The 27,164-nt window shown below is 38.4% G+C and overlaps 1 protein-coding gene and 1 long non-coding RNA gene across 3 annotated transcripts; one reads left to right on the top strand and one right to left on the bottom strand.

Moving 5' to 3' along the window:
- Positions 1-722: 722 nt before the first annotated feature.
- On the bottom strand, positions 723-5,838 carry LOC131697111 (uncharacterized). Of its 2 annotated transcripts, XR_009306995.1 has the most exons (5): positions 5,536-5,838; positions 5,319-5,439; positions 2,941-2,992; positions 2,180-2,263; positions 723-1,232 (listed from the first exon to the last, which is right to left on the bottom strand). It is a non-coding gene; the product is annotated as an uncharacterized LOC131697111 (long non-coding RNA). The 2 variants fall into 2 exon arrangements; XR_009307027.1 differs by lacking the exon at positions 2,941-2,992.
- Positions 5,839-8,281: 2,443 nt separating this feature from the next.
- On the top strand, positions 8,282-21,729 carry LOC117403672 (arrestin domain-containing protein 3). Its single transcript, XM_034928380.2, has 8 exons — positions 8,282-8,827; positions 12,406-12,487; positions 13,115-13,262; positions 14,208-14,310; positions 14,623-14,879; positions 16,412-16,574; positions 16,907-17,061; positions 19,202-21,729. Exons 1-8 carry the CDS (start codon positions 8,548-8,550, stop codon positions 19,268-19,270), a joined length of 1,257 nt encoding a protein of 418 aa, XP_034784271.1. The 5' UTR covers positions 8,282-8,547; the 3' UTR covers positions 19,271-21,729.
- The last annotated feature ends 5,435 nt before the right edge of the window (positions 21,730-27,164 follow it).

Genomic DNA, 27,164 nt, shown 5'->3' with positions numbered 1-27,164 from the left:
TGATCCATTCAGTCATGGAATATGTTTCTGTCGTTCTCCTCAAACCATCCACAATTCTGGCACTGTGGATGGGTGCATTAGCATCTTGAAAGTAGCCATAGCCGTCAAGATACAGCATTGTTGGGTGGACTTGATCTGCCACAATGCATAAGTAAACAAAGGCATTCATTCAGCCATCCAGAGTAATCTAGGGACCCAGGGAGAACATACCCCAGAGCAGGGTGGTCATCGCTGTAAATGTAGCAGACCTAGATGGAGAACCATTGTACAATTCATTTTGTGTACTATGTGAAGTAATGCCAAAGCTCCAGCACATACAATGAATGGATCACAAGTAGTTCAATTTCTTGGCCAGCTCTTCAGATGTTAGTGGAGCATGTGCTAGCTGTGTCTGTGAGCAACGCTCCAATGGAAAGAGTGCTGTCCATGGTGAAGAATATGGACAGACGAGAGAAAGAGGATGAGAGCTGACCATGCCAAGGCTGAACGTTTTGCTAAAGTCTGCTTTAAGAAATCATGCAGCGAGTTCCATGAATTTATCTGTGGAAGAACGGTCCTGTTGGAGGGGCAACAAAAAAAAGACACCTTTCAAACAAGTACTCCAGTCACTTATACATACTGCAGGTCAGCAGGCAAGAATAAAAACTAGTATTTAACATTATTTTTGTTAAGCTGTGTATTTACCCTCACAAACCTTATTAAGGAACATTCTGTTGCGCCTGTCCATACTTTAGAGGACCAAAAGGTGGCAACGCTAGGGCAATGCCAAATCCTACCAGGTAGACAGGTCCTAATAAAGTGGCCACACAGTGTTGTACAGTATTTATGTTATTGTAAGCTCCTGCTAGGACAATCTTTGAGCAGTGGCTTGGCATGATATTGACAGGCATGACTGGGAGTGTTGAATTGGTGGAGTGGAGTCTACCCAACTGCCATGAGCAAGAGGTTTATTACTCCTCCTGATGGGATTAGCCACACCTGCCAGTTCTCAACATCGATGAGGGATAAATGTCAACAAATCCACCCTCTGCTCTGAGAAATGTTTTGACTTTGTAATTTGCAAAGATTTATTTTTCCGTTTGAACAAGAATCTGACACGCTCCCGAAATGAGTATGATTTTATTTTCATATGCTGAAGTGGATCAGAAAACGTTTTACTGTGGAACGCAAAACAATACAGCAATCCTGTCCCGCCAGGCAGCTCTTTGGGGTTGTGAAGTGGAAATGTGATTCTGAACACAGAGTAAGGAGAAAAACAAAAGCATCAAATTATTCAGAGATTACAAAACACACTATGCCTCTTGTTAGCCTGCAGCAATAGAATTTCAGACTGACATGAACTACTGTAATATAAGCCCTATTTTGAAAGACATGCAGAGGAATAAACATGTTATAGTCTAACACTAGCAAGAAAACACGTAGTTCTGTCTGAATCATTTCTGACTGGTTTTACACCAGTAAAATTATTGTATTGCTCCCTGAAAATCCTGAGCTGGACTTTGTACGTACCGGTATGCCTAATTATATAACTGTAAATGAATACTGTACTGCACTGTAAACATTCTGCCAGCAAACAAGCAAACAGCTTATCTATCTTATCCCTTCTGTACATGCTTTCAATGGCAGCAGCATGTTTCAACATGCAAATCAATGCATTGTACTATACACAATTCAGATAACATGGCGTTTTTAAACAGGTTTGTCACTAAGGTGACCCTTTTTCCCTTGAACAGGTCACTGTACTTTTGGAGGTGCCATGATGAGACATTCTAGACAATATGGCTTATTAAACAAAGGCTATGCCACTCCAGAGATCACTATTGCTAGATGAATAGAAGTTGCTTCAGATTACAACATCTTTTTTCAATGCTCCTTTTGTCATGACGTTAAGGTGCTATGAGTTCAAACTGCTCTTCATTCTAGTTGCCTGCCAACCAGAAAAACAAAAGGAAACTTAGTCCAAAGTGGCAGATCACTAGCTGGCACTCCCTGTTACTTTTATGAAGACACACTAGCTGTTCTGGCCAACATGAAATAAGTTAATGGGAGGCAGCTGGAACTGAAGCGCAGCTCCTCTCAGATGAAAGCTCCTTAGCACAGGCTTATGAAAGAAAACCCTGAACCACTCAGAATGCTTGCAAATAGAAAAAAGAAGAGAATTACATTTAAAAGTACTCACTTTTTAAATTACAATAAGGGTCAACATTCTGGCCAGGGTAAATTGGTCATTTTAATTCCTTCTTCTCTATGTATGGGGACATCTCTGTAAAACAAAGACATTTAATGATTGCAGTGGCTCTTAGCCATCCTGAACTATATCAAGTACCACAAACAGCTTTCCAGTCAATATTAATAAACATCCAGCAGGGGGGCACACTATTCATTTCCTGATTTGAGAACTGTACGGCTGTTGAAATAATATATTTCATCAGTCATTAAGGTCCCAATCCTAAATTGGATTTTTTCTTTAAAATTATAGTAAGTTGAACACAATCCTTGGCATACATGTGCCGTGGTGCTAACACTGGGTTTTGCCCCCTGCCCTGTTGTTACTGTCTGCCATCAATAATAAGGAATACCAGCTTGATTCAACAAGAATGAAACATAGTAAACATAGTCCTCAAATCAGGAAACTAATAGTGCCGAACTACTTCTGAACAGGTTCAGAACAAGCTATAACCTAATTAAAAGCTGCATCAAACCCAAACATCTTTAATCAAGCTCTAAAGACTAATCAGAAATTAGTTGAAAATACAGATTGTACAGATACTGTTGTACCAGACATATTAACCCAACTGTCTCTGGCTTCCATTCATGCCCATGAACATGATGGGTAATTCTGTTACAGGAGACCCCAGCCTGGCACTAGCAGGAATTATACTCAATTATACTTCTCATACTCATTCATATAGCAAGGAGTCTTTAAACAGTGATACTCACCTGATACTATACAGTATAGGGTGGTGATGTTCTAATCCCATACTGGCAAACGCTTTCATCAGGATAGAGAAACACACTGTGATTAATTGAGCCACTTATTAACGTTACTATTTAAAATATTTATTTAAAAAAATCTTAGGGCGTCAGGATTAAGATCTGCCACTGTGTAGGTTCGGTTGTAAAGGACAGGATCAATCAGGTTTCTACATTTGAGGGCAGCAGGGTTATGATCTGCCACTTTGTGGCTCATAAAAAAGACTCTGAGGTATTTAGATTTGGTATTAAGCTGTTACATTACCAGTGCAGTTAAAGAAACCTTATTACCTGCCACATTCATTGTACTTCCAGCCACATCTCATACTTCATATTTACTTCTTCCACTTCACACTACTATTTGTGTTCACGTATGCATTGCAGTACAGTGTTATCATGCTGTGTATATCATTCACATATGCATTGAAGTACAGTGTTATCATGCTGTGTATGTCATTCACATATGCATTGAAGTACAGTGTTATCATGCTGTGTATGTCATTCACATATGCATTGAAGTACAGTGTTATCATGCTGTGTATGTCATTCACATATGCATTGAAGTACAGTGTTATCATGCTGTGTATGTCATTCACATATGCATTGCAGTACAGTGTTATCATGCTGTGTATATCATTCACATATGCATTGCAGTATAGTGTTATCATGCTGTGTATGTCATTCACATATGCATTGCAGTACAGTGTTATCATGCTGTGTATATCATTCACATATGCATTGCAGTACAGTGTTATCATGCTGTGTATATCATTCACATATGCATTGCAGTACAGTGTTATCATGCTGTGTATATCATTCACATATGCATTGCAGTACAGTGTTATCATGCTGTGTATATCATTCACATATGCATTGCAGTACAGTGTTATCATGCTGTGTATGTCATTCACATATGCATTGCAGTACAGTGTTATCATGCTGTGTATATTATTCACATATGCATTGCAGTACAGTGTTATCATGCTGTGTATGTCATTCACATATGCATTGCAGTACAGTGTTATCATGCTGTGTATATCATTCCCTTACATTATGCTTGGGATGCTGTTTTGTTTTTGTTTTGTTTTTCTGTTTCTTTTTTTCATATCAAATCAGTATCTCAAAATTCTTCATAGGAAACTGAATAACGGACAACTAATAACTGGTATTTCAGCTCATTTCAATAAAGCAAAACATTTTTATATTTCTGGAAAATAATTCGCTCTTTCAAATTACTTTTTCAATATCATTATTATTAATGTAGCTTCACACAGTGTTAACCTTTAATGAATTGCACAAATGTATTATACTTAGATTTTCTTCTGTTTTTTATATTAGCTTTTTTAAACTGAATTCTAAACTCTTTTTTTATTTCTATACACAGTATTTTTTATGAAAGGCGCTATATAATACTATCTTTATTTTTTATATAGCGCCTTTCATAGTACACCACCATCACAAAGCACAGGTAGGCTGTGAACTGTGCATTATATGCAGAGTCACTTATAATAGGACATTGATTTAACATCTCATCCGCAAGATGAAGCACAAGGAGTGACTTGCCCAGGGTCACACAGTGAGTCAGTCAGTGGCAGAGGTGGGATTTGAACCGGTGATCTTCTGGTTACAAGCCCTGGACTTTAACCACTGGACCACACAATCAATAAGTATTGATTGATTGATTTTACTAGGTAGCAATTCATTTATTTACCAGTAACTTGAAAACTAAGCTAAAATGAGCTGCAACAGCAAACTTCCTGTATAGGCAGTTGGATTCCTTATAAATTGGATACTTCAGCTGCAGGGAGTTAGAACTGTAATGCCTGATTTAGACCACAAGGTGGCAGCATCATACAGTCTTTTGAACTGATCCCAGCTCAAAGGTATCAGGAAGCACTACAGTTATTGGTTATGTAATACTATGGCACAGAGCCTGCTACAATGTTATAGGTTGTTAGTTGAATGCTTCTCCCAATTGATGTTTGTCGCATCCATATTCCGTTCGTTTCTAAAACAAACAACTAGCACTATTCCAGATCTAACTGTAGCACTCCCCCCACCGCCACTCAGCTCACATTCTCCTGTGCATGGGAGCCTCATGTTTAATGCACCATTGGCATTTCAACACTTCTGATACAAGGTTTGGTAGCTTGATACCAGCACCCCAGCCTAGCCCCCATTCTCTGCAACACACAAAGACCAGGTGTGTCCCCTCCAAGGCTTCTCACCCCTCTCCATCCACATCCCCTTATTTGATCTCACTGCTGTTCCTTGAAGAAGATCTGCCCTGGGTCCTGCCTACAAAGTAAGTACCTACAAATCCCACATCATATTACAGGTTTTACCACAAAGCCTCTTCATCCTCAACTCCAGATAATATATTCAGGGTTCTCTTCCAGCAGATCTTCTTTTGGTCTGTCCTCATTTTCAGTCAGTTTACCAGGATGTACAAGGGTGTGTTGAGTTCTGTGGAGACAAACATTTATTTAATCCTCTTCCATCATTATTCAAAATTTGGCACCTACAGTCCATCCCAGCCCAGATATTGTATTCCTACAGTACCTGGAAGCCCATTGTGCAGCTGCATTGCTTTCCAGCACACGAAAAAGACAGCAGTCACTGCCTCTCCGGCTGATAACTGACAAAGCTGAGCCCAGTAATATCAAGTCTCTTCTGCTCCACATTGGAAAACATTCATCTTTAAGTGAATTTAATCTGAGAATGTACCAGTTAAATAGAAAGCTACTGATCCTCAAATAATAATGGTTACATTTTAATCTATATGTGGCAGGGTAGCATCACTTGCAAGGCTTGTTACTGTCAGGGAGAGAGACTCAGACACAAGAAGCTGCAGTTTAAGCACTATTGCACACTTTAATTAAACACAAAAAAACCCAGCCCCACTGCTTTTTCCCTTTTTATACACCTGTGTCTGGAGCAGAATTAATTATCAGTTAATCCATTATGGCCCCAGCCACATTCCCACATGTGTTCTGGCAGGGAGAAATTTAACCCCCTCCCTGCCAACCCAATATTCCCCATACACACCCACAAATTACACAGGCAGGGCTTCCACCCTGCCACACCATAGTACAATGGTTTTGAACCCCGGTCCTCAGGGACCCCTGTGTCTTCTGGTTTGCATTCCAACTGAGCTCTCAATTACTTAACTAAATCCTCAATTGAACTAATAATTAGCTTAATTGACCTTTTTAATTGTTCTCAGCTCCTAAACAGTTGGAGATTTCAACTTAACTATAAAATGTTAGAAATAACTTGAAATCTCCAACTGTTTAGGAGCTGAGAACAATTAAAAAGGTCAATTAAGCTAATTATTAGTTCAATTGAGGATTTAGTTAAGTAATTGAGAGCTATGTAGGAATGAAAACCCGAAGACACAGGGGTCCCTGAGGACCGGGGTTGAAAACCACTGCCATAGTACAAAAATGATCCATGTGTTATTACACATCATTTAAACATAATCTTTGGAAATAATGTGCATTTATCAACAGGAAAAAACTATGCTAAGATCTGACCAGAATACACAGAGGGGTTTATTTATCCTTTTACAATTAGATGTGTTATAGGTTAACATACGAAAAAAAAAAAAACGACATACTTGTAACGCAAATTAAAATACTCTTTTTTTTCATTTGGTTTGCTCTAAATATTATATTACTGACCGGAATCAGTGTGGATAAGTGTGGAGTGGTGGCACCCAGTTATAGGTGTTGAATTTCCAGTGGGGCAACAGGAAATTACTTAAAACAGGGAGCCTGGTGTAATATTAAATAAATAACGGTAGGTGGAGGTGATCCCTCACAGAAGGCAGCAGAGCCAATTCGATTAATTTGTTTTGCAGTATTGTAACACTATAGCTGCAGTTGCAGTGAATGGGCGCAAGATGTCCCTATACACAAAAGAATCCCTGTTCAACATAACATAAATCAACAGGTAGCAACACTAGCAACAGAAAAACTCACCATCCTTTACAAAAAAACACGTACAGCAGTATCTTCAAAGCTCAGATAATGGTAGAATCTGCACTTGCTGCATAACGTTTCCCTTTTTTGCTCTCAGTTACACTATGCAACAATAACGATCTCGATCTTGCATACACTTAAAGCTCTTTTATATTAGCCCATTGTGTAGCGTTGTATAAACTATATATACAGATGTTTCCTTACGTTACTTTGAGTAAACACTTTAATACAAGTGCCCAGTTACAATTGTGCTACAGTAATAAAAAGCTAATTTCAAATCTAAACTAAAATACAAATGGCACATATCTTGTGTCTTTGTAAGTGTTATCTTTTTCAATTATTATAATAGTTGCGGTTTAATGTAAACTTGACCTAGAATATGCGGCTACTTTTGGAAACAACCGACCTATAAGATTAGCAACAGGGGAGCCACCGCGACGGAGCCCACGAGCTTGCAGAAATACACTCTTGGGTAAAATTGCGGTTGCTGTTGCGTTTCCATTGAAATCCACGTGGTGGCATTCGTATTGCTGAGAGGAGAGCTGCAGATTTTTCGGCAACTAACATTAGCACAGCTCTGTCCATTTGAACACGAGGAAGTTTCCGCTGCGGAACTTGGGACGATGTAGCATTCGTAATCTATCTAAAAGAAGAAAAAAGTGGGGCCATTAAAAAATGTATCAAATTAACGAACCGGTTGTAAAATGTGTTATTGTGCACGAGGTTCTGATTACTTCGACGCAATGTACATGGCTACATAAACAGAAAAACTAAGGTATATATTTTTTTTGCAGTTTATCAAACTCAAAAGCTGGTTTAAATGCTGTGTCACAAAGTGCACATTGCCACTAGTCCTTATGTCGCTGGTTTGTCTTCATAGCGTTACGCATAATAGTGCCTTTATTAATTGATCTAATGCGATTGAACATTAGTGTCGAAAAGGACTCCCTTGCACGGAGGACTGTTAAACTTCACCATGACAGGGCAGTTTAGTTTGTCAAATCTCTTTAATCCATCAGTGAACGTATGCAGATTTGAGCGATCCACCACCTTTAATGCATTAGTTGTGCCAGCAGTCATGAATAAAGAAAATGGCTTTAAATATAAAATGTTTCACACATACACCTATGGAAGAGAAGGGGCTGACATGATGAAAATGCACTTCTTTTGTCAGCGTACGTGCTGCCCAATGGGCATGGTGCCGCTGTACTGACTCTAAACCTCTGCTGTGCCTGGGCTGTACTGACTCTAAAGGCGGAAGTGGAGGCTGGATGAAATCATGCACATGCTCAGTAGGGTTGTTTTTCACAGCATCTCTGATAAAGTGAGCAGGGAGAGAAGATCAGTTTGTCTTTGTACAGAGACCATAGAGCAGGAAGGTGCGTAATAACAGCATCTATTGCTGTTATTGAAACCTGCAAAACTCAATGAACTGTTTGTCAGAAACTCACTGATCCTGCCTGCAGCTTTTGCACGGCAAAGGCATCGATCAGTGTAAAAAAGAAAGAAAGAAAGAAAAAAGATCACATTTTATATGAGATCTTAATTTTTTTTTTCCAGAGAAATATTTTTGTACGTTTTTCTTACAACCATGGTGCTGGGGAAGGTGAAGAGTTTTACAGTAAGCTACGACTGTCTGAATGACAGCAATGTCCCTGTGTTCTCCAGCGGGGATTGCGTCTCAGGAAGGGTGGTCATCGAGGTCACCGGAGAAATCAGGGTGAAATCTCTCAAAATCCACGCGAAAGGGTTTGCAAAAGTTCGTTGGACTGAATCTAGAAATGCTGGATCCAATACTGCCTACACGCAGAATTTCACCGAAGAAGTGGAATACTTAAATCATAAAGACATCTTAATTGGGCATGAAAGAGGTAAGCATATATATATACTTTTAAAAGTCTGTTTTTAGTAGGAATGTATAACGATAGCAATCAACGTAATAGATGCTCTGGACAGTTTCTTGAGGAAGTTAGACACATAAAAAAAAACTATATAATTTATTTAAAATGATAATATTATTGATAAAAACACGTTTCAACATTTCGATCCGCATGTCGTTGAAATTAATTCCCGTCAAAGCATCATCCCAGAACTGCTTGGACTAAGTGAACAATAAGAAGCCATCTGAAGAATGGTGTCTGCTGTAAAAAAAGAAAGAAGAGTCCGAGCAAAACAAGTCCATAAATCACATCGCAATTCGATCCTCAGGACGTTATTATTATTACTGTGCCATGGTCGTACAATCAAGTGTTCATTTAGGGTTGATTCTTTATTCAGACAGGGGTATCGACATCTTTACATTGTGGAAAACAAGAGCTTTATTCAAAATCATATATGACGTTGCAGGGGTATCCAGTTTGACATAGTCTATATAAAGGTATGGAGATGCTACTAACGCAAGTTACAAATATCTGTTTATAGATGGCATGACGAGGAACTATGAGTTTGATACTAGAATACATCATTTCAGCAGATTCGTGCAGTGATACTGTGTGAAATGTAACTAAACGAGAATGTTACTGTATAATGTTACAGTATACTAAAACGACCTTATACCTAGCAGTAATACACAGTACACAATACACTTAAATAGACGCAGTGTTGGTCAGTATGCTTGTTTTTTTCACTGGGGTTTGAACTAGCTGTTCTGCACTTAATAAAGAGATGTTAAAGAACGGCGTTTTTACAAAATTTGAACACAAACGATCAAAGCCTTTAAACGTATAGTTTATAGGGTATAGTTTATTGTTGTATCTTCTAGAAATTAATTTTCATAGATGATTTCCTCAAGTTTCCACCCTTTGTCAAAAGCGGTTCAATCCTGTTCAGAAACTGGTTGTATGGGGGGGAATTGGGTGCTTGCCGTTCTGTTCCACGATTGGTTGGAAGCGTCAGATGACTATCGTGACTTCATGCCTGCAGAAAAGACAAGAAAAGAAAAGCAATTTGTTCCGTGAAGTTAGATGAATTGTATCATTTTAAATAATGACGTAAGTGTTCGTTGTAATGCACAACCCAGGTTCTCTGTACGAAGACGACGACGCCAAGTCATAATTGCATGCCAAATAACAAAATAATAATACAAATCAATAAATGGCTACAGTGCCATAAAAGACGGAGACATTATCATGAAGGAAATGCTATTCCTACAATGACCGTAAACTTATTTAGGTTATTGAAAATGATGTATTCCTTTGTCAATTTTCCATTTAGTGTAACATGACATTATTTCTATGTGTGAGATACAATTAAAATATGCCTCTTAAGTTTCACCGCACACATTAAGCCACACGCATTCATTTTGTGAGTTGCATTGTTACCCTCTTAAAGTTAGTCTTGAAGACGGTTCCCTGTCTCTACGCTTCACTCTAGCTTGGTTACAGCTGCCACTCCCAGGCCGATTCTCATTGGTCGATATGTTTTGTTAGTTTGTTGCTAAGGGTACTAGGGTTGGATGCTGATTGTGCAACTCAATTTGCCGGTGTTTTGCGCATGAAGGGTTGAAAGAGAAAGCGAATGTATTCTAGTTAATACTGAATTCTGCACGTTTATCTAATTGTTTCCACTTTCAATAGAATGTCGTGTTTCTTTATTGGCCCTTAACGCGATTCTGCACAACTATAACACGCTTGTCTCCCAAGTGCTTTGCAATGCAACACATTCGAAATGCATGTTTTTTTTTTTTAATGTAATGAAATACAGGTAGATTGTACAGCACATACAGTGCTTCCTATTTAAGTCAAATTACTAAAGTTTTGAAATTTGCTGTTTCTTTTACTTTTCATATCCGTCAATGTAAAACATGTATCATTTTATAAAATATATCGCGCAATCTTAAAATATGTATTATCTGTTAAATGAAATGTATGCTATTTCGCTTTAGTTTTTATGTTTTGTTTTGTCGATGCCTGCCACAAGTTACTGTAATAATTGCATGCTCACTGTTGGTGGACAAATTGGTTGTATGTAAAAAAATAAATAATTAAATAAAAGTGCTCTAGTTTCTAAATCATTTGGTGGCGTATTTATTTCTAATGCAGTGCACTGTCGTCTCTGGGTATGTATAATTATAACTGTTTGATATCTCCATCACACAACACACAAGGCTGCTTCCTGACGCCATGCTGCTCAAGCAGTGTGCTGCCGTAAGGGGGACGTCACTGAGAGCGCTCAGGTTAGGCTGCGCTGTGTGAATGCTGCATACTGTAATGTATATGAGAAAGACCGGCTGTGGAGCTGCTCGCACCGGTTCAGGCCGGTCCTCTCCTGCTTTGATTGACAGCTCAGCACTTGTTTACCACACAGCGCTGCTGCTGAGGCTGCTATAGACTGCTGAGCTGGCAGAAAAGCAACTTCAGCGTTATGGAACAGGACTGGGAGGGGGGAGCGCATCATGTCCAGGACAAGGGCTACATTTAGTTATAACGGGAATTCAAATAAATAAGTGTTCAGGCAATGGGCTACGATTACGAATGTTCATGTATTTTACACTGTAACACAATTGTATCTGCACATCAGTACATAAATAGACAAACAAAGGATGCAACCTTTAACCCATATTTAGACTTTTTTTAAAATTATCAAACCACTACTTTAAAGCGTCTTTTCCCTTTTGAGGTGGGGGCTTTCATTTTATTTAAAAATGCAACTGTATTTAACAGACGTGTTACCAACTAATATTGCTACGATTTGCATTTATTGGCAATTCTCTTATTTTTGCAATGAGTACAATTTATTTGTTGTTTTATTTGTGTATAATATGTGTGTCTGTCGGTACGCAGTGAATTAGAAACGTTCAGTACAGAATGCACAGTCTACACGGAAAACGTGACGACATTGAAAGGAAATAACGAAGGTCGAATTGTTTACCACAAATTTAAAACCCCTCAAGGGCACAGCTGACTAGGGAGGAGCTTCTTAACTTTAGTGTCCTAATTGGACGGTTTAAAAAAATTAAAAAAAGGTGTTTTTCCATCCCCTGCAGCTAAGAACCAGTCTGCCTCTTGGGGCCTTCCTTTTCTGTAGCTACTCTGCAGATGGTGTGCATTGTGTTACCTCAGTAGGTACTTGCCTGAGTGCTTTGTTTCTGGGCAGAATATGTGTTTTAAAAATAGCACATTTCTTGTTTAAACAATATTGTGAAATGGTATTGGTTACATAAAACTGCAAGCAGGTGTGTGCTTCAAGAAAAGCAAACTGACCACTGTTCTAACACTTGGTTGTGCAATTTGGGGGTAATAACAGTTCAGGTACGCCTATATTGCAGTAATATTCAATTGATGTTTGTTTTGTTTTCAGGTTTACTTAAAAAAAATTGTAGTTTATTTTTTTGTTGTTGTTTTTTTTTCTTTCTTCCCCTTAACTTTTTGTAGCGCATTTTGTCCACTTCGTAAAACGTTGTGCCACGGTACGTGTACACGTATTTGGAAAATGTTTGTTTTTGTTTCAGATGATGATAACTCTGAAGAAAGTCTCACCACTATTCATTCAGGAAGACACGAGTATGCATTTAGTTTTGAGCTTCCGCAAACGTGAGTATCTGTCTTCTCCTGGTGACACAGTTTAGTGATACTGTTTGCTCTGGCATGCTGTTGCAACACATTCTTTAAACTTGAATAAGTGCCCCTACACTGGTAACCCTGGTTTGCACAATCCAGAATGCCATTGGTGCCGCATATATTTTCAATTCATGAAATTGAGATTCAGATGTTTAATATTTGATGACGTTGGTTATTTGAATGGTAATGCACGGGAACATGGATGCCAACTGTCCCACTTTTGGTGTGATGGTTCCTCATTTAATTTTGTATAGCATTGCAATGGAGTGAATACGTGGTTTGTGTTGCTGCGTTGCTGCAGGATGTGTGATGTTATTTTGGCAGCAGTGTGGAGTAGTGGTTAGGGCTCTGGACTCTTGACTGGAGGGTTGTGGGTTCAATCCCCAGTGGGGGATACAGCTGTTGTACCCTTGAGCAAGGTACTTTACCTAGATTGCTCCAGTAAAAACCCAGCTGTATAAATGGGTAATTGTATGTGAAATAATGTATAATGTGATATCTTGTAACAATTGTGAGTCGCCCTGGATAAGGGCGTCTGCTAAGAAATAAAATAATAATAATAATAATAATATTTTAATGAGATTTTTGTTTTCCACACAGACCCCTGGCTACCTCCTTTGAAGGCAAAAATGGCAGTGTGCGCTACTGGGTGAAAGCTGAATTGCACAGGCCGTGGCTTCTGCCAATGAAAGTGAAGAAGGAATTTACAGTCTTTGAACACATTGACATCAACACTCCTTCATTGCTGGTATGTGCTATTTTTCGTTTTGATATACAGTCTCCTAAAGAATGTAAAATAATAATGATGTGGTATAGAAAATGTTTTTTAAATGTTAGAAATTTCTTATGGTAGGAAACACAATCTTGTCATTGGATCACATCCCAGTAAGACTGTTTTTCATTATTATATTAAATTATAAATCGATATTACACGCTCGGCCAATTACGCGCCTCCCCCTAGGAACCCGCGGTCACGGTCGGCAATGACATAGCCTGGATTCGAACCTGCGATCTCCAGGCTATAGGGCTCACCCTGCACTCCACGCGGATGCGCCACTCGGGAGCCCCTTTACACAAACTCTTAATGAGTTTCCTATCCAATAATTCTCTCCCTTATTGAAAATATTTGTTTGTCAGGGGTACACACTTGAGCTTCTAGAAAAATAAGAATTTCGGGCTGTTCCGCAACTACTTATTTGAATGAATGGCTGTTATGTTACCAGATTTTTTTGTTCTGCACTGCCAATTAGTGAAGGCAATGACAGGCACCATACTCCAGTCTTGCCTTTTCAAATCCTTCCCTAATACCATCTACTATGCAGAAACACTTGGAACTGTGTTACCCATTCAAGGGCTAAGTCCTTGGCCCGCTCTTTAATCTGTAAATCGCTGACATCTTGTGGATTACAAGTACAAGTATTTTGGTGGTGGGGGAATTTTAGATTTCTGGCTCCTCTGGTTGTCGTTTGGAAGAATATTTACTAATTTGTTATTAAAACAATTTTAATGTAGCAACTTCATAGACCCAACAGGGATTTTTTACTGGGGTCTGGAACATTATAAAAAAATATATATATATGTATATGCCTGTTGTGTTTTTATACTCCAAGAAACCATAAAAGGCTTAACTGGACAGCATTCTGAGGAGTATATGAATTGATGTGTGTTTCCTATCTGTGTGTTTTGTATGCAGTCACCCCAGGCAGGCACAAAAGAGAAGACTCTTTGTTGCTGGTTCTGCACCTCAGGTCCCATCTCCTTAAGTGCCAAAATTGAAAGAAAGGGCTACACCCTTGGTAAGGACCTCAATATTCCATTTCAAGCACTCTTGTGTCAAAAGTCTTATACAGTGATAGAATGATAAAACTCCTATTGGACAGCACTTGGAGGTATTCATCCCATCACTCCATTTATGATGGGGGGGGGGGGGGGAGAATCGATAGCAAATTATTTTGTATTAGTAGTATTATGATCAAATTTAAAAGTGGTCTTTACTATAATTGACAGGAAAAAAATGTAGTGTTCCATATAGCATTTTGAAAACAAACAAACATTTAATCAGCGTTTTAAATGTATAAGTGATAATTGACTTGTGCTTTCCTTTGCAGGTGAATCCATTCAGATCTTTGCTGAAATTGAGAACTGCTCCTCCCGCATGGTGGTGCCAAAGGCAGCCATTTACCAAACACAGACTTTTTATGCCAAAGGGAAAATGAAAGAAGTCAAACAACTCATAGCCAATCTGCGTGGGGAGTCCCTGTCCTCTGGCAAAACAGAAACGTGGAGTGGCAAAATGCTGAAAATCCCTCCTGTGTCTCCCTCCATTCTGGACTGCAGCATAATCAGAGTGGAATATTCACTAATGGTGCGTATGTCTCATGTTGCCACTGGCCATACTGAGTCAGGAAATCGTCATATATATTTTTGACCTACAGCTATGGCCAAAAGTGTTGCATCACCTAGAATTTTAGGATTGAAACCATTTATTTATATAATTGTAGATCTTTTATTTAACATCATGTAATCCAAAGAAACATGATATTGATTTTGCAAAAGTCCTGAAGCCACAGTAGTAGTACAGTATTTAATGTTACATTTTGAAATGTCACATTTTTCAATTTCTCTGGTTTTCATTAAGTATATGGGGAAAACTACAAAGCATTGTGCAATTAAATATGTTAACGTAACATTATTCAGCACTTGGAGGTATTCCAAGTTTCACTGACAGGCCCACACAACCTTAACAGGCAAACCATAGCGGAGAAAGGTTCAGGTGGTACCAGCTTAGACCACAGTACATTCTAGAGTGGATAAAACTGCTATGCAATGAAAGACTTATTTCCATCCAGCTTTCATCCAAGCAAAATTAGTTAATTCTTTAGGGTGATGCACAACTTTTGGCCATAATAATAACAATGTTTTAAACCTCACCATAATAATAACAATGTTTTAAACCTCACCAATCCAATCTTTAAAACTTAAGCAGTAAAAAAGTAATAATTTAAATATCTTTATACACACACAGATATTCAGGTTAGAGTAAGAACTTGATCCCTACAGTAATAGGGGGCTTTCTAATTGCATCCCTCTTCAGCAAGGAGAATTGCTGTGTAGCTTACAGCCAGGTAATTAGGGGTGTCCAGTTTTAAACATGTACACATTTCACTATAGTTTACTGCTACTAAACATTTATGCAGTCACTACACATTTAAAAAATAAAAAACAGATATCAGCCACTAAATGAATTCAGTATGTTATTTATTCGCTTGGTTGTTTCTTGAACTCTGCTTCATCAATTAGAAAGCCTGGATGTTGGGTTTACTTTTTCACCCCGGTGAGTCGGTTGCTACATTATGCTGTGTGGAGTTTGGCACAGTCTTTAAATGTCTGAAGTGTAAACGGTAGAGTTGACTGCCTTTGAGTGTGCATGGTAAGGTATTGGTAAATGTGAGTGCCCCGCTGTAATTTGCTGTACAGCTGTGTGAACACAAACCCAACCTCCTTAAAGTGGCCTTCTCCAGTATTCACTCTGCAAGGAACTGAAATTCCTGAAGAGTCCTCGAGTCTTTCTCTTAAAAGATTACAGAACAGACAAACCTAAATATAACCCGCCTAACAATCCCATCAGTTCTGGATGTTCTCTACAGGTGTTGCTAAGAGGATTGCTCATGCTAATGTAGAACAGGTGCACAGATGTGGGGTTATGACACTTAAATAAGCTCTTGTCCTCTCAGGTGTGCTAATTCACCCTGCACAAACAGATTCAATGTGCCGTTTATACTTGACATACTGCTGATTCATACTGTTATTCTCTGTGCTTTAATCTGACCAATGTATTTTTGCTTGTGGTTATCGCAGGTCTTAGCAGGTCTAAGTCCTGTCCCGTTTCATTCATAGGTATATGTGGATATTCCTGGAGCAATGAACCTGCTTCTGAATTTGCCTTTGGTCATCGGTACGATACCCCTGCACCCTTTCGGCAGTCGCACCTCCAGTGTGAGCAGTCAGTGCAGCATGAACATGAACTGGCTGAGTATGGCACTTCTGGAAAGACCCGAAGGTAAGGAAGGAGACTGCTGCCTGTTAGCTACTTCACGGCTAATGCTATAGTACCTCATGTTCATTGGGGTTTGTTATACAAATGTAGCATTGTTACTGAAACTCTGTATTAAGCGTTTCATATCATTATTGTGATTTCTGTACCATTTGAAGTCTTTCAAACAAAGCTTTTAAAATAAACATGACTCCTGAGTAAAATAAAAGAAGATTTAATTTGTAAGGTGTGTAAACTGGGACAAAACTAAACTTTCTGAGTTTGTACTCCTCATGTTGACAGTTCTGATGAATGGCTGTTTTAATTCTAACCTACATTTATTACTGTTATATTTTTAGCACCACCAAGCTATGCAGAAATCACCACTGAAGAACAGAGACAGAACAGCATGGCGCCCCCTGCTGCACGGGATGACTTTGAGCGGGCACTCGAGGGACCACTATTCGCATATATCCAAGAGTTCCGCTTTCAACCACCGCCCCTCTATTCAGAGGTATGAGAACGCTGCACAGGAACTCTGTCTGGGTTTTATTTATTTTGCATATTTAAAAGCCTCCACCACAACAACTCTTTGTATTGGTGACTACCATGTTATGCATAAAGCCCCATGAAATTTATTTTTTATAATTGTTTGTTTTATTTTTTACATTTTATTTTTGTTTCATCTACTAAAATTGTTTTATTCCAGATACAGATTAATAAAATAACTCAAATAAATATAAATAAATATAAATATATAAATATATATATATATATAAATAAACAAAGTATACATCATGTTTTAACTAAATACATATTTCTTATTAAAAATGATCCTTTTTTATGATTTTGACAAACACCTAGCACAGAAATTTCGTTACCATAATTTCTCATTCGCGACAGTAATGGTTACGTACGTGAAGTCCCCCCACTATTTAATTAACTGCCTATTTATAGTAAATACTTGCCCATGCCCTCTATAAAAATACAATAAGATAAAATAAATAAATACAAAAATATTTCTATTGCTGCACAATGGAAATCAAATCCACATGAAGGATCTTAAATCACAAACACAAAAAATGGCTTATTTCAGAATGTTGTTCACACTGTCGCTTAGTTTCATGTACCGCAACACATTCACAATACATTCCTTAAACATATTTGTATCCACTGGTGCACCAGTGGCTATCTCCAGTGGATTAAACAGTGGGCCAAGAGAAGTCAGGAGAAATTCTTTACAGCGTTGTTTCATTGTTATGCAGGTGGTTTAGGCATTTTAGAAACAAACGTCTCTTCTATTCCATCACAATTTTAATTCCCAAACGACCCGTTCCAAATTATACATCTGCGCAAATGCTAGTCACAGCTTCTGTTTCCCTTCAGACCGTGTCTATGATAATGGCTGAGCCTTGACAACTACGATTGCCATATTTGTTTAAAGTATTTTTTATATAAACGACTACAAGGAACGTCCCGCTCCAGGAACCTGCTACTCTACGTAACCCTCTCCTATACTGTGGTGGGATCAACATCCCTTAAACTGACCTACTTCTGGGCTCCTGGAGCCCCAGCTTTCTCAAGGACACTCCTGTCTCTTCACACGGCCTCGGCTGGGCAGTGCCTTCACGAGCGCCGTCTTGGAATTATTATTATTATTATTATTATTATTATTATTATTATTATTATTATTATTATTATTATTTATTAGCAGACGCCCTTATCCAGGGCGACTTACAATTGTTACAAGATATCACATTATTTTTACATACAATTACCCATTTATACAGTCGGGTTTTTACTGGAGCAATCTAGGTAAAGTACCTTGCTTAAGGGTACAGCAGCAGTGTCCCCTACCAGGGATTGAACCCACGACCCTTCGGTCAAGAGTCCAAAGCCCTAACCACTACTCCACACTGCTGAATGGAAGGGTTTCGTTGTAGTTGTCCTGTGGAGTGGACGCTCCGCTCCTTGATGTAAACAAAAGCTCTCTCTCCACGCCCGCCTTGTGTCAATGGCACTGCAGCAGCCCTGAGCTGTAGCTCTGCCGCTTTCTGAGCTCCACGTCGCATCCACGGGCATGCCCCCCAGCCAATCCAGACCTCTCGATCAGCACAACACAGGGCGAGCCCACTGCTCAACTGGTCGCCTAGCAATGAGTCTCCTGTTGCGCATCGCAGCTGCTTTCTGAAAGGCACACATGCACTCCACGAACCAGCGACAGGCCTCTCCCTGTCACGCCTCCTAATTTAAAAAATGTCATTCTGTGTTTGCTTTATAATTTTTCATTTTATGTTTGCATTTTGTTTTGTATGTTGCATTTTGTTTTATTTCATGCTATTTCATATTTGTGTAAAACATGGGGCTCTAGTTTTACAAATACAAACCTTTTGAATGACATCGACCACTGTGGCTTGGTTGTGAGAATGGTGAAAAGGGAGCCAGGACACAAACTTAGGGCCCAGTTCCAGATTCGGGTAGTTAACAATATTTGTTTAATAAATAACTCCTCAATTTGTGGTGTATTTAAATAATTTCTTAAGTGCATTATTGTTTGCATATAAATTCAGTTTTTGTAAATGACTATCTCCATGTTTTTCACATTTTATTTATTTATTTATTTATTTATTTATTTATTTATTTATTTTTGCCAGATTGACCCAAATCCAGATCAAGTAAACGGTAATGAAGAAGGGAGACCAGATTCTTGCCCATCTCGCTGAAGGAAACCCGGACCCACCCAGAGTTTACTTGAGGATTTTTATACTAGCGTCCTAGCTCTGTTTCGAACAGAGAAAATGTGACGAGAAGTCCACTACGAGCAGAGGAAACTGTCGGACATTTTCCTGCCGAGTGGTGGATTGATATTAGACAACCTGTGATAATCATATTGAAGCCTACGGCCTAGACACAAGACTGCTCTGCCTGCCTAGAAAACTTTGCTTTCTGTAACCGTGGCACATACGTGACTCTCTAGAGAGCAGGTTCTGTAGAAAAGCAAAACAAACAAACAAAAAAAAGCATTTCCTGTATGGCGTTAAGCAGCATTTTACTTCAGAGGGAAGATTTGTTTTTTTTTGTTATGATTTTGTCCTCCTGCCTCAGTTGGAAGTTTGCGCATATTGCCTAGTGCTTGTGTTGCGTGGCTCTGTTTTAAAATCATGAAATAAAACAATTTTTTTTCCTCGTTTTATGCTGGACTAGAGAGTGCAGGCTTTACTCCTTCTTGAATCTCCTAATCTGCACAACTATGAACAATGCAGAGTACAGCATTAAAAAAAGAAAAGAAACTGAAATGAAAAATAAGCTGAGAAGAATACAATGACTTTTTTTTTTTTTTTTTTTGAGTTCCTATTAAGAAATGTAGCCTGGACTGTACCTGCGTTGGACCTGCTCCGTACTGGCCTCTCGGGCTGATACCTTTTCAGCTTGGATCCAATCGTGGCTTTGTTTTCAAACATCAAATGCCTTTAGCCCATTTTTGTTTGCTGTATGTGTGTTCTTCAGCCTCCTGTAGTAGAACAGCAAGAGATTACAAACCTGCGTTACAAACACAACAAACTGAGATTCCAGAGAGTACTAGTGGGGGATATTTTGTGAAGACTGCACGCTTCAGATTGAGCATTTGTTACCTTTCTACTATAACCACAGAGCAGCGTTGTTACATACTGCCTAAAACAGTCACTCTCAGGTGAACGTCTCACTTGCCAAACAGTTGGAATGCTATACTGTGTGTTTGTTTTTTTTTTTTCTTTTAATTGCACTGTTGAAAATAGTAAACATAATAATGTGGGATGCAAACAGAGACAGGAGGCAGTTTTTAAAGACAAGTAAGATTCCCTTTTTGTCCCGCTGAGCTTGCAGAATCCTCCCATACCACATTTTTTCCAGTCCTATGAAGCCAAAAAAAACAACGATAGAAAGGTACAGGCTATTACAGCAAACAGTTCGGCACAGAGGCCAAAGAGGTCTGGTTTGCTGTATGGCTTAACTTGAAGCAAGCTAGAACAGGCTGACATGTTCTAGACTGTTTAAATGCATTATATTAAAGACAGATGGAGCAAATGAAAATCTGTTGGTGCGTAGGGTTAACACAGACTTCTATGAGAAGGTGATTTTATTTTTTTGTTAAAGGTTGAAGGACTGGGAAAACATTTTGGTAGATCAACTGTTCCCCCCCCCCCCTCACTTGTTCCTCCGTGAAGTACCAATCCAAAAAAGTTTACAAGAGGCATTCTTACAGATCGAACCAGCCAGCACATTGTAATAATCATCCAGCTTTTCACCATGTAAACCTGTACACACATCAAAAAAAGTGATCTTAACTGAGTGGCCTTGAAGAAGAACTGACATGATTTATTGTTATTATTTTCATAAATGATTACTTAATTCCAGTTGCAGCCAAACTAGGAATTCTTATATTGCCAGGCTGAATCTTCACCTTTTATACCCACCTACATTCGGACAAAAAGGGAAAACAATTGGTCCTTTAAAGTGAGAGAATAATTCACAAGATCCCTGTATTACATTTTGATTTCTTAAATACTGGGGTAGTTGATGACCTAGGGCATTTGGTGTTTGTTTTTCAGTCAGACTCCATGGTGTGTGTTTTTTTTTTTTTTTTTTTTTTTTTTTTTTAAAAAGACTAGGGAACAATTGCTGTTGTATACAGCAAACGCCTACAGACATTATAAAAGTCTACTGAAAATGGAATTGACCAATATTCCAGTCAGTGGCTTGGTTGTTGCTGACACTTTTGTGTATTTTTGTCAAAAGATTTAAATGTGGTCTAAATGATAATTAAAAGGAAAAAAAGAAACAGCAGCTAATTTCTTTCTTTTTTTTATTTCTCTAACTGTTTCATTGGTCAATCCCATAACCCTGAACATGTTGGGCTTGTATTATAGTCCAGTGTTCAAGATAGTTTCCTCATTTTTGAAATTAGGAACAAAAATGAAAGGAAAAAAATCCCAAATGGTTTAGAAGCAAAGTGCAATATTCCATGTTTCTGTATGATCGAATTTGTTCTGTAGCTGTTTGTACAGTTTCTCATTCTTTGTTTTTTAGCTTGGTGCTGTTCGTTGTCTGTCGACTCTGTTACGAGAGGAGAGTACCTGTTCTGAATGATTTCTTTTTGTCTACTTCTTCCTTGTGAAAAATAAACAAGGTTTTTTTTGTTAAATCTTTGAGCTGCTGTTGTTTATTTCGCTTCATGTCAGTCGTTTGTCTGATTTCTTTCAGTTCCATCATGTGCGGTGTCCAGGAAATGGTAACAAAGTGTTCTCTGTGATTCTTTCTGTCAAGTTACTGGTGATGGTTCCGAACAAATGACCTGTCTTGCTGCCGCATTGTTTCAACCATTGGCCACGACGGATCTTTTTCACATACTGTATATACGTTGTACTTCATATGAACAAACTATTCCAGCACCGATGGGATTCACCTAACATTATGCAGACTTCAATGCTTTGGTTTTGTTTAACTTTTTCCCAAATGCGTTTACCATAGTTTTGCATGGTCAGTCCTGGTTTTTAATAGGTTTTTACCATACCTCACTGGGATTTAAAATGCTTGCACTATGCTTTATTATATATTGCTATTATGAGAAACGTTTTGAAAAGGATTCCATTACAAGAGATGCATACAAAAGGACTACAGTTTTCAGGAAGTGAACTGGGCCCACTCAACACATTAAGAATTGGGTTCTGCCCACAGTGTGTGTGGGGATGGGGGTTGAACGGAATTAATTCTGTCATATATTCAGTGTTTGTTTGGCTTAATTAACACCTAGTTGATATATTTGGTACAGTTTGGTGACACATTTACAGTATTGATATCGTTTTGAATTGACTGTTCTTTTTTCATGGAAAGTGAAGATAAATGTATTTTCTGTACCAGTTCCACACCAATGTAGTGGATGGATTTGAATCTTGCCTCATTCACAGTGACTGGCACCTTACAATACAACCTGAAGAAAGACCTCCTTGTGCTTCTGTGCACTCACAAAGCTACCTATTGCAACCTGTTGGTGGTGGTGGTAGTGGTGGTATTATTATTATTAGTATTATTATTAGTATTATTATTATTATGTAATAGCCAAAACGTAGTACTTTATTTTTCAGCCATGTAAAGATAAAATATGTATTTGGATATCATTTTTATTTATAATTTTTTTGTTTCACCAATCATGTAAGCCAAAACCAAGAAGCTCTCAAGCCTGCAATACAGTGTTCTCTCTTTACGATGATGTAATCGGGCCGTTATGAAGAAACCATGCTTTTTGTGTCAGTGGAATGGCATTAATAACAGATGGGAGTCACGACAATACCGCCTTATTACTGCTTATGCAGTTTAAAGGGCCGCTTTACAGTATGTCATTTTATCCAGAGAGGATTAATCCAATATGCAAAAGCTGTGTTTGTGTGCGTTGGGTTTCCCCCTCTGAAATCAAGCACAGCGGCAGATCTAGTTGTTGAGTAAGTTCATTACTAATCTATTTCCCATTTTGAGGAGCACATTAAACTATGGTTTCCTTTTAATCCCTGGCAATGTCTGACATGTGGGCAGCATCTCTGTTTGCCTACTCCTTGTTGATGAAAGCTTCAGTTTGTGCAGTAGGCTGCAGCAGGGAAACTTCTAAATTACTTTGAAATGTCACTGCCAACCTGGCAATATGGGACTTCCTTTCATACACCTTCTCTCGCTCTCACTCTCACTGCAGTTTTCCCATGAGCCGAATTGTTGTTCCTAACTTCCTGTTGCAGGACTCTCTTTCTATTGTAGGACAGAAACCAATGGGCTTGTTTCAGTTTCACTATCTTTGTGGAGGGTGCAATTGCTTTTAACAGCATTTTTGGTTTGATTTTCTTCACTGGAGTGGATTATTTTCTCCTGGATTTGTAAATGTGGTGCATTGCAAGACAAGTTCCTTAAAGTCTATTGCACTGGAAGGTAATTTGTATTTATTCAATACATCTTGGAAAATAACAGATCCACAATGCTCTGCAATGTTTGCCGTGTACACTGCTGGACACTTTATTAGGACCTGTCTAGCGGGTTGGGTTTGACAATGACCTGGTGTGGGTCGTGTTCTCCAGTGTACCCTGGGTCCCTTGCTTACTATGGCAAGGCTAAACGAATGTCAGTTTATTTAAGCGCTGTAACCGATCCAGCCCACTCAGTCACGGCTACATGATAATGCACCCACCGTAGCAGAATTGTGATTGAGATGAACCTGAATGAGGTGTTCGTCATCACAATCCTCTGCCTACCTCTCTGCACCAATAGTGTGAAATATGAATCACTGTATATATTAGCATTCCCCGAGACACCTTTGTGGAGTCCATGCCAAGGCTGTCATTAGCAAAAACAGTAAAGTTGTCAGGCTGTGTATATTTTGCCCTTTACTGCTATGAGAGGCAGGGACAGTCCTGCAGGTATCTGAAGGACACAGGAAGCAGAACCAGCCCTGGTGTAATAGGCTCAGTAGATCATTTATGTACAAGTCAACACTCTGAGTTCGCAACTAACTGTAGTTTCAATACTGCAAATATGTGAACCAGCAGACAAAGAAGATAATTACTGTAAATAATCTTGGTCATATAAAATTCAAACTACAAAGGTCATCAGCAAAATAAAAAAGGTTAACCTCTGAACAATAAGGGACTTGCGTCATGCTGTTATGCTAGTAACAGATATGAAACGATAAGCCTTGTTTATCACAGCTTTGAGGTAAACAAAAGTGGGAAAAGGGCACATACCTAATACAAACTAGAGCAATACTAAGGGAAGTTTAATACCATAACAAACAGAATATAAAACACATTGTGTGTATAATGGGCATGACTGAGCAGTCGGGCTACATTCCTTGTATAACAAACTGTATAATAGCAAACTATATAGAATACTATAACCAGGGAATATTGCACACCTCGTACATAACACACATCTCATATACAACACCCAGAAATTATCCTAAAATGTGTGTGCACACTACACCCCGAACAGTACATTACAGTGCACACTACACCCTGAACATTACATTACATGCACACAATACCCCGAACAGTACATTACATTGCACACTATACCCCGAACAGTACATTACAGTGCACACTATACCCTGAACATTACATTACATGCACACAATACCCCGAACAGTACATTACAGTGCACACTACACCCTGAACATTACATTACATGCACACAATACCCCGAACAGTACATTACATTGCACACTATACCCCGAACAGTACATTACAGTGCACACTATACCCTGAACATTACATTACATGCACACAATACCCCGAACAGTACATTACAGTGCACACTACACCCTGAACATTACATTACATGCACACAATACCCCGAACAGTACATTACAGTGCACACTACACCCTGAACATTACACTAAACACAACCCACAAGCAATCGGAGCAACAGAATTTGAAAGCTCATGTAACAAAGTGAAGATATGTAGGTATCTGTATACTGTATGTGGCTCTGTGGATCTAGGTGATACAACAGTGATAAGTAAAGTGGTCACAATCTAAAATGAATCTACCAATTAAATTACAGTATAAAGAATGCAAGGGACAGGAGAGAGATTGCTTGTGTGACTTAAACACAACCACCATAGTCTATCATAGGTAATAACAGCAGTTATCTTAATCGGTTAATATTGGAAACAGTTCTCTATAGCATTAATCACTCTAGCTTTAAGTAATTTAGAAAATAAACTTGTATAGATTATTGTGTGGGGAGACAGTACCACGCAGACTGTTATATTCCCACACGTTGAGGATGTGGTTTAATGTGGGATGCTCACATTGTCTGTGAGGTGAAGGGGCGTGCTGCACATTTCAAAGCGGTGAGTCAGAAACACAGGCGCTGGGTTTGTGCTGAACGCTCCAGTGGAATCCAGGTACAGTACTATATACAGTATACACTTTTCCGTTAAATTGAAAGTTTAATAGGCTGACTACTGTACATAAACCAGGCCAATATGTACACATTCTGAACAAAATACAATAGGGATTGTTAATAAAAACCGATAAAGGCCCACTGGTTGATACAGTACTCATCTGCTTCCTCAGTGACTCGCTTGATACTCACGCTTCTAATTTAGAAAAGCTTTCAACTCTTTAACAATGGAGGGGCAAAAAGTAGGTTTTTTGTTTTTTCTGATCAGAAATACAAACTCAGGGTGTTTTTCTTCTTTTTCTTTGTAAGTAATCTTTGTAACTGCTGCACACTTTCCTTGTGTGAAAAACCTGCCTGTAATTGTGCAAGGCTCAGTCTTGACAGATAACAAGGCTTTAATGCTTAAGCCATATCTGTAGGAGGGGATGTTGACTTCAGACACGCAGATCAAGCAAGTCACTTCTTCATATCAGAAAAGCTCTTTACTGCTAATTAAGTGCAAAGCTTTATTTTCATCTAATTTACTCCTGTGCCTTTAGGGAGCAGAATTCTTCTGATGTTGATTGCTATAGATTAATTAATGCTCCTTTATCCTCTCTAACAGCTCCCCACTATGGCAAGACAAATGATCATTTAGAGATATCTCAAATTGCATTTTAAGATATCAACATATTTAGAGATGTCTGTAAATCATTTGTAGATATCTTTAAATTAATGAGGGGTGTAAATAAACCCCTTTGAAGATATCTTAATTTACAGATTTACAGATATCGTTAAATAATGTTTTGCTCATTTAGAGATATCTCGAAATCACTTCCTGTTTATTTAGAGATATCTCAAAATAATTTCCTGTCATTTAGAGATATATCTAGAGATATTTCGAAATGAAAAGGAAGTAATTTTAAGATATCTCTAAATGAAATCCTGTGAAATTGCTGTTTTGAATGGACTTCCTGTCCATTTAGATATCTCTAAAAGAACGGGAAGTTATTTAGAGACATCTGTAAATGAACAGGAAGTTATTTCAAGATATCTTTAAATGATTTAGAGATATCTCTAAATGAATAGGAAGTTATTAGAGATATCTCTAAATGAAAAGGTAGTTTTGAGATATCTTAAAATGATTTAAAGATATCTGAAAATGCATTTTAGATCTCTCATTTAAAGCTCCATTTAAAGATATATGGAAATCATTTTGCAATATCTATTTAAAGAATAGACCAAAGACCTGACGCAAGAAGCTGCTTTATATATTTGTATATTTTTTTCATCCTTAGCTAGGCTTTTCTTCCAGTTAACAAAGGTGGTTCCTCCAGTTTTTTAGATTGAGTAACAATCTCCTTAATGATTGCGTAATTAGTGTTAATATGATCAGATTTAACTCTGCTTTGTTGTTTCCCAGTTGTATAGCAACATCCAATCACACATTCCAGAAGCATGATTTATAATACCATATCCTAATCCACACTACCTAAATAATGCAAGAGCAAGCCGCATTTTGATTAGCTTTCAACACGTGATGATGGTGCATGTGAATAGGGTGTACGTGTTTTACATGAAGGGCTTATAGAATTCCTGGACATATTTTTGTCTTGTTAAAGTGTGTGTTGGGGGGGGGGGGGTGGAGGGGGGGGGGGGGAATTGGGGGTTATAAAGCAGTGCTTTTTTTTTTTTTTTTAATATGTAGTTTTTGTA

This window comes from Acipenser ruthenus, chromosome 1 (genome assembly GCF_902713425.1).
Source record: "Acipenser ruthenus chromosome 1, fAciRut3.2 maternal haplotype, whole genome shotgun sequence".
NCBI classification, from domain to species: Eukaryota; Metazoa; Chordata; class Actinopteri; order Acipenseriformes; family Acipenseridae; genus Acipenser; species Acipenser ruthenus.
The sequence above is the reverse complement of the archived record's forward strand: the minus strand, read 5'-3'. Positions and strand labels throughout refer to the sequence as shown.